General features: G+C 43.7%; 1 protein-coding gene across 1 annotated transcript in view; it reads right to left on the bottom strand.

The window, feature by feature from the left end:
• Nucleotides 1-19,307, bottom strand: part of LOC143168310 (S-adenosyl-L-methionine-dependent tRNA 4-demethylwyosine synthase TYW1-like) — a 108,648-nt gene that overhangs the window by 63,541 nt on the left and 25,800 nt on the right. Inside the window, exons 9-10 of the mRNA XM_076354626.1 lie at nt 11,154-11,206; nt 8,381-8,499 (exon numbers count right to left, since the gene is read on the bottom strand). Coding sequence (XP_076210741.1) covers nt 8,381-8,499; nt 11,154-11,206 — 172 coding nt within the window. The remainder of the gene's footprint in view (nt 1-8,380; nt 8,500-11,153; nt 11,207-19,307) is intronic.

Genomic DNA, 19,307 nt, shown 5'->3' with positions numbered 1-19,307 from the left:
TTAGAGATTCCAGGTGTGAAACAGGTTTGATTTGATACTGCAGAGACAAGCCACCACTGCCACAGCACCCCACCACCGTGGAGTGATGCAAGACTGCACGAAACGTGAGGGGGAGCTCCCAGCTCGCTCCCGCTCTTCCCCCGGCTAACAAGACTGCCTCCAATCCAGCCTTATTTGCATTCTCAACAGACCTGTGATCTACCAGTATTATTTGCCAGCATTACCAAAGTGTCCCTGGCAGTCAGACCTCTGCGAAGAAGGTGTATTCTTCAGTGGGGCAGTGCATCCCCCTCCCCAATCACTTGTGTATTACTTTAATAAATCAGCTTTTGCTTGATACCCTCTTTTAAAACAGTTGCTCTCTTCTGTGAGCAATGCTTAGTATTATGAAGCCTTTCAAGAAACTCAGAGAAAATACAGCACGGGTATAAAGTATCATTTAGTCCAGTGATCAGCTGATTGATGTTGATAGCTGGTGGGGAACATGAAGGTGAAGAAACACTGGTGGCAGTGATCATGAAAGGACGGAGCACATGGCTCCCAGGAAGGGACGGGAGGGAAAGAGCAGAACAAAAACAAGAGAGTTCAAGAAAGCAGACTTCAGTGAACCCTGAGAACCGGCAGGTGAGACCCCAGAGGAGATGAGTTTAAGGGCAAACGAGTTCAGGAGAACTGGCAGTTTTTTAAACCCTATTAAGGCAGAAGCGCAAACTGCAGCAATAAAAAGCAAAGATATGAAGAGCAGCAAGAAACCAATCTGGCAGAATTGCAGGCTCTTCTGCAACCTTGCCATCCTCCAGCTGAAAATAAGAGGAAGAGCACAAGAAGACAAGAACACAGGGTCATAATCAGAAAGGTTGAGGCAGAAAATCAGATACAACTAGCAAAGGACATACAAAAGGGCTAACAAGAAAGACTTTCCTATAACGATGTGAGGAGTAAGAGGAAGGCCAAGGAAAAAGCTTGTCCAATGCACAAGCAAACAACGTTTAATGTTTCTCTGTGATGACAAGAAACCTGCTTGCACCTTTTCTTCTACTTTCTCCTGACGGCAATGGGAAGAATCCAGATTGGACTAGGAAGAGGACAGGTTAGAGATATTTGACCTAAATGAAATGTTTTCACTAGGATGGTTAAACTCGTCCTAGAGCATGTTGGATGAATTGGCTGACAGTATCAGAGTCGCTAGCAATAAGCTGGAAGTTTGTGAGGGGCATGTAAAAATGATTTAAAACACACCGGAAAAGTGCAAATGCAACACTCACTTTAGCAGGAGCCAAAGATTTCTATACCAGCCCCTCTTAATTTCCAGTTCCTCAGGACATACTGGATTAAATAAGTGTTTGTGAGCCCCAGAACACAGCACTGAGATAGGTAACAGCCAACATGAAACGTTCTCAGCAGGTTCAAGACCACCACTGGTCCTTGTAGGCAAAGGGAAAGGAGAAGAGGTTGAGCTTTTGACACCATCTTACCCAGTATTATCATAATCTGCCCAAAGAAATGCTCTGTAAGTAGCACTGTTTTGTAAGAGAGCACAAATCAGGGTAGAAAACTTGAATCTAAGATTAATTACCACTGGTTCAGTAGGACACTAGATCTATCCCAAAAGGCACCTGCAGGGTTGTGTCCTGGACTGGTCCTAGTCAGCAGCTCCCAAGAGTTGAATTTAGTCACTGGACTAAATGATACTTTATACCCGTGCTGTATTTTCTCTGAGTTTCTTGAAAGGCTTCATAATACTAAGCATTGCTCACAGAAGAGAGCAACCATTTTAAAAGAGGGTATCAAGCAAAAGCTGATTTATTAAAATAATACAGATGCTCAGGAGGCAGGCTTACCACATCCGAGGTGGAGCCAGCCTGGCTGGAGATGCAAACTCAGGGAGGACAATGTGCCATTAAGAAGATCACCACGTTGACGGTATTACACAGTCATAACTTGCATTTGACTGCAAAATGCCTTGTGGCAGAGATAAAGCAAAGACTTCAAGTCTCTCAGATTTACCTTCTACAAATCGGATGACACTCATTTTGAAAAGAGAAGTTTTGATAGGAACAACAGTTAAAAAAAAAATCCTTATCTAGACTGCTGTCTGAGGAAGAGGAGCACAGTGTTTCTATAGAAGTTTCCTGTTAAATATCAGACAATTATTTCTCATGTCGCTCTGACCAATCTTTGTTAGCTGTAAGAATGAGAAAAATAATGGTTTATTATGAATAAATTAAGGAACAGAAAAAAAGGTTTTCACAAGGCATGGAATTATTCCTAAATGCTGATAAATGTAAACAATTTTAGAGAAGAAAAAATTGGGGAAATAAGGCTGAAGTCAAGTGTTCGGATATATGAACATCCAAAGACAACTCACTTTAAAAATGACAAAATATTCAGTATTTTCAAAAGAAAATTTGGACTTTTCTCCTGTTTTAAAATCAACTTAAATAAAAAGATTTTCCAGAAACAGGTGAAAAAGCCCAAAATTAATTGATGAATTTTGGATTAAACAAAATAAATCATCCCATAACTTCTACGTTTTCACTAAGAGTGCATTGCAGCTGAACCCTCACTAACTTCCTAAGGTTTTTCAAATCAGCTGCTCAACCAAAATAAATTTAGTCCTCTCCTTCTGAGATTACTTGGTCATTGTAGAACACCTGGCAGCAACTCACGATCGTACCAATAGTGAGGACTTTAGACCAGGCTGGTTTTGGCAGTTCCTCTGAACCGAGAGGACTGAACTTCAGATTTTTAGAAGAACCCACTTTTGATACTGGCACTTGGCACTGGTGAGGCCGCACCTCGAATACTGTGTTCAGTTTTGGGCCCCTCACTACAAGAAGGACGTTGAGGTGCTGGAGCGTGTCCAGAGAAGGGCAACGAGGCTGGTGAGGGGTCTGGAGAACAAGTCTGATGAGGAGCGGCTGAGGGAGCTGGGGTTGTTTAGCCTGGAGAAAAGGAGGCTGAGGGGAGACCTCATCGCTCTCTACAACTCCCTGAAAGGAGGTTGTAGCGAGGTGGGGGTCGGTCTCTTCTCCCAAGTAACAAGCGATAGGACGAGAGGAAATGGCCTCAAGTTGTGCCAGGGAGGTTTAGATGGGATATTGGGAAAAAAATTTCTTCACCGAAAGGGTTGTCAAGCGTTGGAACAGGCTACCCAGGGAAGTGGTTGAGTCACCATCCCCGGAGGTATTTAAAAGGCATATAGATGTGGCTCTTAGGGACATGGTTTAGTGGTGGACTTGGCGGTGTTAGGTCAATGGTTGGACTCGATGATCTTAAAGGTCTTGTCCAACTTAAATGATTCCGTGATTCTTTTCTAACTCACACTTCTGAGATCTTAAGGATGGAAAATGCCCCATACTGAAAAACTACATCCCAGCTCTAAGAAATGCTCACTTTAAGAGGAACACGGTTTCTAGAAAGGCAGGCAATGCTGAGCGCCTCCCAGAAGTCTGCCCTGTGCTTGTGCCAACGTATTTCATTCCTTCCCAGCGAACCACGCCCGGCACAGCCTCAAAGATCACTTCAAAACTAGCTTGCATGTCAGGATGTACAAGGTTGCTTTCAAAGCCCATGATCGCTCCATCACAGTACCCAATAACAAGTCACCAATCACCTGCAGCAACTATTAAGACACACGTGAGCATTTCATAGCCAATAATCTGCTTATATTCACTACTGATGCCATAAACATGTAAACTAATGACAACGACAAAAGCCTTCAACAAGTCCAAGACCAGGAAAACAGGCACTGCTATAAGATGAAAAGCATAACAGGAATGAAAATACTGCCCACTGCACAGTGTAAGCTGGGAATCCTCACGTGGCAGATACTTCTTTGGGGACTAAGTGCATTTACAGCGACCTTACCCCCACGCTTCTGCACCTGATTTGGCAAAACAGTGTCTAACTACCACTGGGAGCCACCCTGAGCAGCGCACTCTTTTGCACAGTACTGAGCAACTGATGCAACCCCATCCTGCACAAACATCAAGCACCAAGAGCATTGCCAGCGCCTTAGCAAAGTGCCAACGCTCCTGCGAGCTGGCACGTAAGCACCCGGCCGAGACAGTCACCAGGGTCTGCTCCCATCTCACCTGATGGGCCACATTAACGTTTGCTCCGAGAAATGCCTCAGATTATTACAGTGCTGGCAGAGCAGCGCATAAAGGCACCAAGACTTACTTTCTTTTAACCATTGACAGGGGCATGAACTAGCTGTACTGTATGCTGTCCTGTCCCCCACCCCATTTATATGGTTTCTACGAGAGCTCCTGGAAGACAGACAGGCCCGAAGGACAACAAACCAGTGAAGAATCAAATCTGAAGAAGACAGTGAACCTTGGGTCACAATGTATTAATTCTGTAAACAAAAAAAATAACCAAATTGAAACAAAGGAAGAAGAGGGTATTAACTTAGCAGAACAAGGACGGGAGGCTGGCGATGCAGAGAGACTCTGAGCTTTCAGGCTCAGGTTCTAAGTTTTACAAACCTGCAGCGTCAACTCCTTTGATATCATGATATTTCACATTTCCCTGAAGAATTTAGCCTCTGGGGTCAAGTTACTTAGTAAGAGGAAGCTTTTGTTTTAATCTGTTTTCAGTTTCTTCTTAATTTTTTCAAGACCTTATTAAGTACCTCTCCTATGGGAGATTAATTAATCTCTTTATTTTGCAGGGCTTACTGTGATCACTGGCTTTTGGCCACACACTTGTTTAGATCGTCTGAACACAACTTCAGCTGTTGTCTACTGTACAAGTTAAAGCTGAAACCTTCAAGTACAGGTATAAACATCATAAAGTTACAGAAGAAGAAATATGAACCAATTTCTTTACGGGATAGTTCACTCTGTCTGGTTTGCCTCCTCCTCAGATGCAAAAATAATAAACCCTATTAATTCAAATCTTATTTAGCTGTTCCATCTCTCCACAATAATTGATTGGGCTTTAGACACTCTGCCAGAAAACATAATCAAACCAGGTTTGCCTGGCGATTGTGCTGCAATACAGTGTCAGAAAGCCTCGGTCCCCACACTTGCTCTAATTGATTAAAAGATTTGGTCACTCGCACATTTCCATTTAGACAATTAAGCTAAAGAGACACTACAAACACAGCGAGACCAGCTGAGAGCAATAATGGATAGCGACAGACTATTTTTGTAGGGAGAATTATGACTTAGGGATGTTGCAGTAATTAAGGTGTTTCCTTCCCCCCCCCCCCGCCTTGCTCTTGCTGCAACAGCCTCTGGAGTTCAACACAGCACGATCGCTGGCTGCCTTGCAGGGGGAGCACCATACAAATGAACGATCTGCTTTTCCTGCCCTCCAACGAAGCTGCCACGTTACAAACCTGCATCACCCAAGTCTCAGCCAGCTCTCTGAAGGGGAGAGGCAGGGAAGCACGAGCCAGTGGTCACACCAGTAAGGGGTCACTGGCAGGCTTGATATATACCAGGGACGTACCGCTTCCAGGGACAAGGAGGAGAAGGAAGGTCTCCAGTGCAGAGCCAAGCTACATCTTTTACAAAAAGCCTAACTTTGAGTGTTTTTGGATGCTGGCTATACCCGTGATTCCTGGTTCAGGGCCAAAATGTGTCAGTCACAACCAGCCAACTATGATGACATCCAATTCCCAGGGAAAGCTGCTGAACTACAGCCTTTCTTGTCAAAGTGAGGAAGAGAAAACAAACAGGCTCCTTGGCCTTTTCTTCAGCGATCCTGGGAGAGCTGCAGTGGTTATGCAGTTGGAAACATTGGCAGACTCTACAAATGTCAAAATCCTGAAAGAAGAGATCAAGAAAAAAAAAAAGAATCACAGCGGTCTTATCTGCAACTTAGTGTGCAGAGCTGCATGACGAGACCAGCAAGGCATAAAACCTGTATTAAAAACATTTTGACAACAGCAGATCAAAACTATCACTTCATATGTCTCCAACAGCACAGATGGTAACTGCTAATAAGAAGGTAACATGCTTATCCTACCCAGCCACCGGTGCCTGTGATTCTACATTTAGTCTCACGTGCTTAAGAATCTACAAGGCATGGTGGGTTTAAAATAAAAAAAAAAAATAATAATAAAAAAAAAAAGAGAGACCTGGCTGCAGGGTTTGTGAACTCCTGACATGCAACTGGTAGGGAGGAGAGTGCCTATGGAAGTCTCTTCTTCCTACACCAAATTAACCTGACCGGCACAGCTCATAGCCACACAAAGGCTGTAGCAGCCCAAGCACAGGGTCTGAAAAACCATCCAAAGCAGAGGAAGCTTCTTTCAGTTCTGCTTTATGTCGAGCTTAAGGTGTACATAAAGTGAGCCTTGGGATGAGTCTCAAACTGAGCCTTAAGTCTTCCAACTCAGTAGAGGTTTGAGAAGAAAAGACAGACAGCTGCAGTCCATATGGAAAAATCCAACAACTGCAACCCATTTCACCTGCAGAAAGCAAATAAATGAGAATATTTTTCAGCACAGTCCCCTGGAAAGCTGTTTCCTTGCATTCAGGTTGTTACCATTAATAAAATAAGCATTCTAGCATTTGTTATCATTAGGGCTACTGTTTCCAGGATTCCTCTTAGAAGTGACAAATGACAGCTACAGGATGAGTTAGAGGCACATGGAAGGTATCACACATAGCGATTTATATTTTTACTGCGCTTGATTTCCCCGATTCAGTCCCATGCTCCAGACACAGGCTGCTGCTAAGAAATACCAGACTCGGGTCATTTTGAAGGGGAACAGTGTTAAATGGTCTCCAGTACAATACTAGGAACAAAATGCCTCAATCTGGTGACGTTACTGCCTTCTATTTGGTGTTTATGTACCTTCTGTGTAGGGACAGAGGGATAGTATGCATGGCAATCTTCTTCCTACCAGTACAGTCACCACTGCAGAATTAAATGCACCATTGCTAGCTGATAACATTGGAAAAAAAGGAATGAGCAGTACATTTTTCTTCTCAGTCACTGGATTGCTCTGAAGAAAAGCAGCAAAGCTTGCACATTAAACATGCCATTTGTTGTGTCGTTTCAAGCCAGGATATGATGAAAGCCCATCAAGAGCACCATTTAACATTTTGGTATAGACTCCCAAATGCAAACTTAACAGGATGACCAGTGTCTAACGCTTCTACTTAACACTAGCAAGGGAGACAGCTTCGAAGCGCCTTCAAAATTATAGCAGTCCTTTTGCACTGATGCTGTCATTTAAATATTCTCATGAAATATTTGCATTATTAAAACTTCAAGACTATGAAAGACAGAGTGGTACTCAGAGGAATTTGGCTGGTTTTGCATGGAAATATTGGTACGTTGGACACCCAGGCTTAGGGATGGAATGGGTGTTATTGGCAGCCAGCCCCCTGGGGTAGGCATAAATACCAAAGGAAGCGCAGCCCCCATGGTTTGAATTAGCTAGCAAGGTAGAAGACAAAAGAGCTCAAAGAATAACCTCCATGTCCTCCCACTCAGTACGCTTTCACGTCACTGCTTTTACTTCTGCTGAGACTCTCAGTCTCTCTCTCTCTCTCACTGATCCCATCCTGCACTCCCCCAGCCTAGCAAAAACCTCCCTCAGAAATCCAGGCATTTTGGTGAGTAAGCAGTGCTAGAGCAGCTCACAGTTCAGATCCAGGCAAAGCTCGTTTCCTTTAGAGAATTAACAAAGTAATTCCTCTGAGAAAAGGAGTCACTTTACTAACTAAAATGGAAAGTCATTTATTAGCTACTGTTTTAGTTACTGAAGTCATCACTTTTCACTCACTGAAAATGCAATTGAATTGGTGGGGGTGAAGGTACTTTAAATAAGAAAAATGGTCCAATTTCAAAACAAGGATACTCGTATTGCTTAGCACCTTGGTGACTTGGCACAGCATGAGCCAGCCCATGTTCTCCAGAGCACCAGGAACCATGGGGAGTCTTAGACACTGATCTTCAGGCGGAACCAAACCTCTATGAAGTGCTGGAGCAGGCGGCAGTGGGAATTGCAGGGCGGTAGATGAAGATGTGTCTATCTCTTGCCTCCCTGATTCCCCCTTCCACAGGTCCCCAGCTAGTCTGAACTTGCTGGGGCCCAAGACCTGGCTGCACAGGAGACAGTTCTAGGGGAGGTGGCGCTGGGGAGCCCTCAGAACCCCTTCAACCTCTGAGCTGTGGAGCCCACCCACCCAGCTCACCGCCTACCATCCCTGTCCCATGGGTTCCACGGCTCTCAAAAGGGGAGGAGTACAGGTAGGAAGGAGGAGCAACGCCGCTCCCTTCCAAACCCTTCCTCCCCCAATTTCCAAGTGAAAGGGGCACACAAGTAACACTGCTCGAGGTTTGAGGAACAGGAGAGGGACAGAGTGGAACAGAGTGCCCATCCCACAGTAAAACTGCATCAGTATTTTACCTCCAGCAAAAGACGCATTTGTTTGCACAAGCCAGGCTCGGCGTGGCCTCCATGCAGCGGTGGCTCTCAATTCCGTAAAACGTGTGTTTGTAGCAGCCTCCTCTGCCTCGAAGCATCGACTAACAGCAGAGAAAGACACATACAAATACCAAGAAAGTTAAAACACACCATCTGTAACTAAACTCAGTGCAAAGGTTTGAAATCTGCTCCCTGGGCATATTTGCCGTTTCCAGTCACTAATAACTTCGGTGTTTGAAGTCACCCGTGACAGACATTGCAAGCGACGCCACGGCTGCAGAGCAAGTCTGAATAATGACAGATGCAGAAGAAATTCACAGCACACAGATCAGTATACAGTCCGATTGTTTAGATACGTCCTTACAGAAACAAGGCATTTATGATGTCAAATTTACAACTGTTTTAGAGGAAAGAAACTTTAACATAATCAATAACTTCTCACTTGCAGCACCACAGCATAACAATGTGATTTACTAAAGCTTTTAACTGAATCAGCCAACAGAAGAAAGCAGGCGAAGCCACTTAAGCTGCAAGAAGTATTATTGTAAAAGCCCACTAAAGAGTAACAAGGATCAATTTCAAGGCTGCACTACTGAACACTCAATTCTTTTCATTTGTCTAGTAGAGTATGTCTTCTAGCACTAAATTAAATAAATACCCTGACCTTATAAACCCTCATTCACACCAGTCAGCGGCTCCAGCAGGACGCTGCACTTTCCTTCACAGCAGAAACGCAGCAGCCTTCCCACCGGGATATAACTCCTATTTAGCATGCAAGTTGCTTGGAGCAAAGACTGTCTTTCATTATCTCACTTAAATAATAATAAATGAGAAAGAACCTTTACTACTCTCAAGAGAAAATCTGAAATATGACGTCGTAACTTTTAATCTACCTTGCTCTACCTGAAGAGTCCCGGTGATCCAAGTCTCCACTGAGCAGCAGGGAAAAAATATACAGGTAACCCCTAACATATGCACAGCCTTGTTATACAGTTGGGAGATTAAACAAAACAGAAAATGCTGTTTATTCTAACCACCCCTCAAACAAGAGATTTCAGGAGATTCACAAGTTCTGGGACAGCAAGTTATATTTTGGATTTCATAAGACAGGCAAATCAACAAACTCTTCCTAAAATTTGCAGGTTTTATGCTCTTTTCCAGAAAATGACATAACACAATCATTTTAATCTGATATATTGCTATGAAACTCTACTTAATACTAATCCTTCTAGCCCTGCTCCTGCTTTCCGCTGATACAAATCTCAAAACAAGCCTCCCGAAGATATTCACGTATTGGTGTGAATCTGAGGCAAAGCCACTGCCTGTAACCAATTTCAGCTTACATTCAATTCCTGCTTACGCTAAAAATAGCGTGGTCCTATCTAAGCACACCGAGCTGCTATTTATTTTGTGAAATGGCTTGACAGTGCTGCATTAAATTCCGGTTCTTTAATAGAAATAGGTTCTCTGGTTTTCTCTCTGTCACAGCATTGAAGAAGTTTGACAAGTTTTTCTTTAAACGTTTCATGGCCTTCTCTGACACTAAAAATGATAGAAGAGAGAAATATTTGTAAGAATAAACAGCAGAAGCATCAGTGGGATCAGTACATCTCACAAATATTCATGACAATACAGCGGTGGGCTCTTTAAACTGTTCATGAGAACACGTCTCTTGATGAGACAGTTCATTGATACTAGGCATTTCAATAAGAAAACCTCACTGCAGCCACCCACTTTGGTGACTGCCATTCAAAGAGCTCTTTTCAAAAATAAACAAAGTTAATCATGCAGCAAAAGATTGCTGAGAGACCAAGGAACCACACCGCCACAGCGCAAGAATTAGAGATGTGCTGGTATTTTAACGAGGTGACGATTCCCATAGTTTATCATCCCACGAATGCTGAAGGCTTTTGCATGTTATATCAGTGTTACTCCCCAAATGTATAACACCATAGACCAGCTTTCAGCTTCTGAGCTTCTTGGGGACCTGCAAGAGGACAGCCGAAACAATAAACATACTGAAGCGGCTGAAGTTTGTTCTACAGGGCTCTGTGCCTCTGCTGGGAACGTTTTTAAGTCTGCAAACTACTTGAAAAGCTACTGGCTTACACAGCCCACAATACACAGCTGCAGGGCTTGGAGGATGACTTTTTTCATATATATGTGTACACACACACACACAGAGACATATTATACACAACTATATACATACACACACACTCCCACAGAGTAATTTTTAAAAAGTCCTAGCATTAACAAGTGACAGTTACCTTGCTATCTAAATCTTACTTGACAAATGAAAGCCAGCAGAGGAGCACTGACTGTCGCAAACTAGATCTATCAGTCACAGAACAACAGGTTTAAATGCCCTTGTGTGCCCGTTCGAGTGTAGTGACGGACTGTGTTATCTTTTGTTTCAGAACACCTCATACTGGTGACGTAACCTTCCCACTTTTCTCTGTGGTGTTCTGCTCCTGCTGTATATTTCAGTAGGCAGGAGATATTTTAGCAGACAGCAGAATAACAGGAAAAAACAACAGAAAATGATGTTCCCAGCTTTTTGCCACGGTCGTTTCTCACTCTTCGCAGTAGGATTTTAATAGCTTGAAATGCAAAAATACAGGTTGGAAGATGAAATTTGTTTTTGTGCAAGTAATATCACATTTTTAAAGGATATGTCATCTGGAAATCGTAATACCCAAGTAAGTCTCTAGCTTTTTTTTTTTTAATTTATAAAATGAGAAAAAGAGCATACCTTCGTCCACCGACAGAGCTTCACCCCAGAATGGCTTCCAATCAGTTTGTAACCTGAAAACAAATAAAAAAATTAATCAAACAACTGATTTTAAATAGCTGATACACAAAGCATACCAATTGGTACACAAAGTTATTAAGCATCACACAGTCTCAATGCTGCTCTTCCCTGTTGACCCAAAGGTGACACTACCAACAAGGTGTCAGTGCCCACCCACAGCACACTCCATTTGATTCTGGGGCCCTGCACATCAGAGCAAATGCCGTGGCCACTCAAGGGACTTCAGCCACCTTGAAATGGCTTCTCTTAATGGGAGATGTATTTATATTGCTCAGTCTTGTTTGAATCAACAGGGGGTGGCCAGAAGACTTCTCCATATAACAGGATGGCAGACTGTTCTGGTTTCGGCTGGGATAGAGTTAGTTTTCTTCCTAGTAGCTGGTACAGCGCTGTGTGTTGGATTTAGTATGAGAATAATGTTGATAACACACCGATGTTTTAGTTGTTGCTGAGCAGTGCTTACACTAGTCAGGGACTTTTCAGCTTCTCATGCCCTGCCAGCGAGAAGCCAGGAGGGGGCACAGCCAGGACAGCTGACCCAAACTGGCCAAAGGGATATTCCATACCGTGTGACGTCATGTTCAGTATATCAACTGGGGGGAGTTGGATGAAGGGGGTGACCGCTGCTCAGGGACTGGCTGGGCATCGGTTGGTGGGTGGTGAGCAATTGCATCATGCATCACTTGCTTTGGATATTCTTCTATCATTATTATTATTATTATTTTCCCTTCCTTTTCTGTCCTATTAAACTGTCTTTATCTCAACCCATTAATTTTACTTTTTTTTTCCCCCCCCAATTCTCTCCCCCATCCCACTGGGGGGGCAGCGAGCGAACGGCTGTGTGGTGTTTAGCTGCCTGCCGGGTTAAACCACAACACAGACTAACAGGCCTAACCCAGCAATGCAGGACACCTCGCTGACCCCAAGGGACAGCACATGGGAGGCAGCAGGACACGGAACCAGAAGCATCTTCCTGGCCCTAAGCCACCCCCCTAGACCAGACTCTTCCCCAGGACCAAGGAGACCTATTCCTGCTGCTCCTCAGTACATCTGACCGAGCCTGGAAGACAACATCTGATTCACAGTGCAGCTGCAAGGGCAGAGGAAGAGAACTGAAATGCAGGGCTCAGCTTGAACCCAAACTTCACAGGTTCACCAATTTCACCAATTCCACCTCCGCTGGCCGTGGTGAAGCCCCAGCAATCACATCAGCAAGGGAGCCGCTCCTCCATGCCTAGAGGAAAGCTGGTTTCACATCAATTCCCCACTCCCTAGCCAAGATCAACACAATTTCATTTAAATTTATTGGCCCAGGAGGATTAATTCCACAACGTTCATTAAGCACTAAGTACCATTATTACCCAAACTGCTTGAGATGGGTTATTTTCCTCTTTGAAAAAAGTGCTTAGAGACCAATATGTCTGAAGGATTAAAAATCACTTCAAAATCAGCATAAAAATAAGAGGGATTTGAAAAGCCTCACTGTGTCATTCACACAGTAGCATTTATACGTCAATGGCCTGGTTGTCCCCAAACCCAGCACGTCTCAACTAGCCACTTTAGGCTGATGTTTATATTAACACTTCCAAGGGAAAAAATGAAATCTTAGGTATCAAGTCTCCTTCCTGCCAACCAGCATGAACTTAACAGGGGAAAAAAGCCTTCTGTTCAGCAGAACTGGCCTTCGCCTCCTGCAATGAAAGATGGCATCATTACCCTGCCCTGCTCATTTGTCACCGTGCATCTCTTGCATTCCTCTGGGATCTTGCTGTGCAACTGCACCCCAAAGTCCCCTGCACCTCCAAGGGCACCGAGCCAGCCAGGAACTACAGTGACAGCAGATGCCACAACAGCTGCACCAGCTAAAAATCAAACCATGTGAAGACACACACAGCTAACAAGTAATCATACAGCATCTAGAGCACACTGCTCTAGTTACTCTGCCACTTCAATCCAGTAGAGATCTGCCCGGTCTCCTCTTTCTTCTTGACCCGATGTTTGTTCCTGCCTCCTTGCACTGGCTCTAACCTTGCTGGGGGTTAGGACATATGCAATTTTAGCCCGATCAGTTCCCTGAGGTGACTCTCCAGGAGACTGTATCAATGCTTGGGCCAGCACAGGGGAGGTGGCTGGCAGGAGCAAGCAGTAGGGACCCCCTGTTAGATGGCAAAGGGGAGAATTGCCAGATTAAGTGAGGCTTTAGTGACTTCAATGTCAGGCCGCTCCCATGGCCTGAGCTCGCTCTCCCGCTCCAGCTCAGTGGGAATGAACAATATTTCAACCTTTTCCTCCCTAAATGAATAACTCCAAGCCTCACATGCATTTTCAGGGTTAAGCCAACATAGCAAGGAAGAACAAACTGCTGTAAGCCAAAAAGCCTTGGTATTTCACATCACAGATCATCCAGTCCTTTCCTGGAGAAAGGCATCACTGTAACCCTGATCAGCACTTCTGACATGGAACTGATAGTCTCCAAAGCCACACGCAATATTGGGGATACCTTTATCTAGGACTGGATGAGACCCAGAAGACCTTGTGGCAACCTCTGACTGACACTTGTCAGAGGCACAGCCTCTGTGTACACACAACTGCATTTGGCTGCATCATATCATCTCCTCCCACCCTGGGTCTGGCCTGCCTATTTCTTCTGCATTTCTTTGCAAACAGGCTTGTCCAGCAAGGTCTAATCTCAACCAAGACCTCCCTGCGCTGCTAGAATTCATGTCCTTATGGGATTTCTTGACAAGCGTGGAAAAGGGTGATACATTCCTCCTCCCACACGGCTGTCCAAGCCAGAGTCTTTGCTGATGTCAACCAGCACAGCCCTAGCCATGCTTTTTCTCCCATTTTTCAGAATCCGGCAACAGCATTCATAAGATTATTCTCTCACAGATCACTTGTCAGTTGAAGTAATATGGCTGCTTTAAAATGGGTTTTAGATTAAAACTAAATTGGAAATAGGACATGCTTGCCCAGATCTGCTACTGAGTTGTTTGAGAGAAGAGAGGAAGCAGCTAAACTGAGCAAGGTGCCAAGCTCCGGAGCCCAAAGCTGCAGCATTTTCTCGTAAGTTACTTAAATCAACTTCCACCATGTGGAGCGCCCACAGCTTCCTATAAAGGCCAAGAAAATTGTACATGTTCAACATCAAAACAGTCTTACAAACTTCAGCCAGCTTTAGTGATGAGAAGGGGTTTACTCATCTTGTTTGCTGCTGCCAGGAGTCACAGCTATGGTTATAGGAAGAAACAGCATATACTTGCAGAACTTCTTAAAAGCACTGTACAAAGCTACTGAACTGAGGCCTTCGCCATGTAGGTAACTCTGGTAGGAAGCGTGGTTACCCTGCTAAGCCTTTGCAGCAAACACTGGCTGTGCCGTGCTTTTTCCAGACTTGGAGATTAGATAAAATATCAGTGACCAAGGCCGAACATTCTTTACACCTCTACTCTAGGTGAGCAGAGCCCTTCCACCTCTGTAAAGCCTGTTCCTTCAAGTCCTTGCTTTACTGCTGGCTAGTAACATAGCCAGCAAGCCAACTGGGGCTTAAAGAAAGTACAAGGGGTTAAGCAAGAACCAAGCAGCATTAAGTTTCAAACCAAACATGGGAGAAAATGTGTTCGAGAACCAGTCTGAGGGTCTTCTCAGTTCTGTTTCCACATCGCAGCTTCTGCTGGACAACCCTTTTGAAAGCTCAGGCTAGCTCATCTCTATCAGCTTTGCCACAACTTCACTGTGGCAGAATCAAATCTTACTGATGGCCCAGAAATCTGCACCTATGTACACCAGGACTCACTGGGAACACATTCACTTCTTTGCTCTTAAGACATACTACTTGTGAGCAATAACTCTAAGTGAATATTTGGATACAACATTCTCCAAACAATACAGTGCATTGCTTTGATGGGACTCTGCTCACAGTCCCCATGTATCTTCAGATACTAAGGCTGAACAAAAGCAATCCATTTATTATTTCAACAGCCTAATATTCAAAGGATTCCTTAAATAATAAACAGGCTCAAAGTAATCAGCTCAACTCCTGACTAAAGGCACAAGAACGTCTAATCAGAAGTCTGTGTTAGTTAATCCTGCTCTAGATGATAAATTTTGAATGACCTAGAAGCCTGCCAAACTTCACTGAAATTGTCATTTTTAATTGTCATTTTTAACTATAAAAGACATGAATTAAGCTTTTAAACAAGCTTTTGGGTTATCAGCAGGCAATAACACTAGGCTGATAAATATTTGGTAATTGCTTGCCCTGACAATCCAACTGGAGTTTAATAGACCACAGACAGACTTTTAACCAAAGAGATGGCCAGCGTCACAGATGGTGACTGCTCCATTGTCTGGGGCAAAACTGTTCCGCAACCGTTTAAAACTACATTGCAGCATTTCAACTTTGTCATGTAAATAATAGTTTTAAAAGGGTCATCGAGGCACCCTACTGAGCTCTCAGCCACCAGAGAGGACACTGCTATCTACATACCCATGTCATGTTCCAGAATATCAAGGTATTCTGGTTGTGGTTTTGCTAGTTTACTAGTGTCCTACACATAACGAGTCTTTCTAAGCTCCTGAACGTGGATGAATTATGTTATTTTAATTTTGAAAGCAGAACAGATAGCCAAGATAAACCAAATTTCCTACAACTGTCCATATCAGAAGCAGTATCATGATATCTAAGCAGTCTAAAAAAAAAATGCATCTGTAAGACAGCCATACTGAACAGCTTTCAAAGATTGCTGACTATCCCAACGTGGCAAAATGTCCAGAAGAAGACAAAGGCACCTTCCAGTACAGATCTCTACACCACCAAAAGCTTGCTTCAATAGAAGACTTTGAAAGCACAAAGCAAAAGATTTAATCATGAAAGAATGAAGTAGATCAGTGGTTGAAAAATCCCCAAAAGGTACAAGAAAAAGACTTAGCCATCCTTCTCCGAGAGTGCAGTCACCTTAAGCTTGGTAAAAGCCACTCTGATGTCACATTGTGCTTCACAAACCCCGACGACTTTCAGAAGGTTTTTCTTCTGAGAAGAGTAATATACAGCTGGCAAGTCACTATGGTTCTATCAAGCAATCTCCTTAAATAAAAGCCCCCTGGTTTCAAGCAATGATTATCTGTTAAAGCTGAAACTCAGTGCAGAAAGGGGAACTTCACACTAGGAGAATGTTTACAGGGGAAAAGTTTCCAGTTTCCTGCTGCTTTGCAAGAGTGCAGTTGAAAAGGGCCAGAGCCGAAGGTCAGCAACAGAGCAGTAATCCGTCACCACCACTGAGGACCATTTGGAAGTTGTAACACAACTGCTGCACTTGAGCCGCCACCTAAAAGACCGTGTTCTGACTAAAACTAGAAAGCTAAAAAAAAACCCACCACACAAGAAATGCCATTGGTGAAAGGTACCTGTTCAAATTATATCAGCATTTTATACCAAAATAGAAAGAAGTGGAATCTGGGCAGTGGAATTTTTCAGATTGCCCAAGCACGATAGGAGAAACCTCCGGTTTCATTCCTAGCATTGCTCAATCTTCAAGAAACCCTTGCCAAGCCCATCAAGACCTACTCTTTAGGTTTTCTCTTTATTCTTTTTCAAAAAAAAAAAAAGTGCTCTTCAAAAGTACAAAAGGCTTGTGATTTGTGGAAGGACTTGCTTCCACAAACTCAAAGCAGGAGTGAGGACGTGAGAAAGGATTACAGGACTGTACCTTGTATGCAAAAATACTGTCGTTCCAAAATGGATGGAAAGTTTGGTCTTTCAGTGGAGCTGCTGAAATGCTACTTCAGACCTTTCTCATTGTGCACAAAATGAAGAACATCTTGAACATTTTTAACGCATAGTAAAAGCCTACTAAGGTTAGTGAAAGAAATACAGCTGCTTCAGCAGGCAAACCAAACCTAACCTAGTATCAAGAAAAATGAGACTGGCAAAGTTCAAGAGTGGGAATGCCAGCAGCTCTAATAAATTCCAACCTCAACACAGCTGATCATAAGAGAGCTAAAAAAATTCTTAAATTCTGGCTTTTCACTTAAACTCAGATGTCCATTTTAATCCAAGAGCACATTTTCCTTTGCAGCACAGAACTGCCTGGGCAGTAGGAGTATAAAAGCTGCAGTATTCAAATGCGTAAGTTCTTGTCAAACGATGCCTTTGACAAAAACAGCCACAGAGACCACTGATATTTTCACCTACATCAACTAGTACTGAAGAAAAACCAAAAGACAAGCCTTCTGTACCTGGCACCTTTGACAAAGAGCAACGTGGTAAGCCAGACCATTTGCTGAGCTGTTGCAAAATGTTTGTCATGAACACATCATGTTGGTGACCTCCACTAGTAGCAACCACAGCAAAGCGTCTTATAGAAGTGAGGCCATGGGCATCAACAACATGGCAGCCCACCTCATTTTAATCCATCCCCCAAATCAACTGCAAGTTCTTGAGACCTCCTCTCACCCAAGGTGAGATGGAGGAAAGATGTCCACTCCTCAGCCCAAGTAGTTTCACCAACTTCCACATTGGCTTTGCCATCCCAAGAGAGGAACAGCTGCTCCCTTACTCCCAAAAAGGGATCTCTGGGGCTTGGCAAGCAAACATCCATCACCATCCACCAGAACAATCCTAAGAAAACAGAACTAACCAGGCATCTCCAGAAGTCACCCTCCAACTGCTCTCAGGCACTGCATCCAAGATAAAGACCTGCAAGATAGAAGTCCCTCAAATGTTCTGAATAGCAAAAGGATCCCTACACCTCTGTCTGGGAGGTTGGGAAGACACAAGCTCCACTAAGGAAAGAGCACATGCAATTCACATTTGGGTTGTAAAGCAAGCAGAAAAAAAGAGATGACATGATGGGACTCAAACAGGCTGTCTCACAGAAGAGCCAGTTTCCCACAAACCCATGCCCTGCACCGCCTCGGCTCCTCTGCTACAGCCAAAGCAACAGGTCCATTGTCAGGACCCCGGGCTTTCCCCTCACACTCACCTACTCTCCCACAGAGGACCTCTGGGTCCCTCCAGGGCCTTCTCTAGCCCTGCCCCAGCTCCCCTTGCATCTTCTACCTATTTTGGCTGGCCTGATGGTTGGGCAGGAGACAGCAAATGCATACCTAGCCTAGAATCTCATCCTTGTCAAGTGGCAGTAACCAGCTGGCCAAACAGGATGGGTCATAACTCAGAGGTCACATCATTCAGTGAGGAGGAAAAAAGCCTCAGTCTCTCTTCTTTATTCATAGGAAAATTCTCAAGAAATCTGCAGGAACTTAACGTCTTTAAGAATGGTACATCAGTGTCAACTTTGGCTGAAAAGTTTCTAGTGGAAGAAGGCAGCCAGCTTGCACAACTCTCTTCAAGTGCCCAGAACAAATACATAAAGAGTAAGAGACAGAACTACAAGTTGCTACAGACAAGATCTTTTTTGTTTGTGTTTTATTGAGTCTCTCTTTTTCAGTCATTCCGGGCACATTTCTTTCCCCACATTTTCATTTGTATGAACTGTCCCCGTGCTTGTGGAGGGTGTCATGTTATAAAGAAAGGACAGCAAATTTTCTCCTTGCCTGAATATATCTTGTATTTTGTTCCAGCTTAACAGACTTAATTTCAAAGACCAATACTCTCCAAAGCCCTTCCAAAACCTAAAAAAAAAAAAAAAAAAAGCATTTCTAATATAAATGCATTTACGCTTGTTTTTCTCTATTATACATGGGGTAATTCCACCAGCTCCAGTAACTACACGAGGGAAGAATCAGGCCTGCAAAACCGAACTTTCACCATCTACTCTGCTCCTGATAAGCTGCTACATCTGCGCCAGCAAATTAGTATTGCAGTCAGCTCACCACCAGCTCTTGGCAGCTTCCACACTGTGGGACTTCAGCACCTTCGGCTTCCCAGATTCTTCCCCTTTAACTGTGTATTCGCTGTTTATTTACAAAGACATTTTCTAAGGAACTGCAAGAAAGTTTAGTAGGCTTAACTTTGCCTGGTTTCAGTCATTGTATTTGTTCTACTTACTAAGAGCAATTTTCTATTTTGCAAACTAATTTTTAATCTTCCCATGGCCAATATTTGAATTCTGTGGTACATTTCAGGGACTGCAC

The sequence above is a fragment of the Aptenodytes patagonicus genome, chromosome 17, assembly GCF_965638725.1.
Source record: "Aptenodytes patagonicus chromosome 17, bAptPat1.pri.cur, whole genome shotgun sequence".
Classification (NCBI taxonomy): Eukaryota; Metazoa; Chordata; class Aves; order Sphenisciformes; family Spheniscidae; genus Aptenodytes; species Aptenodytes patagonicus.
This window is presented reverse-complemented; position numbering and strand designations above follow the sequence as displayed.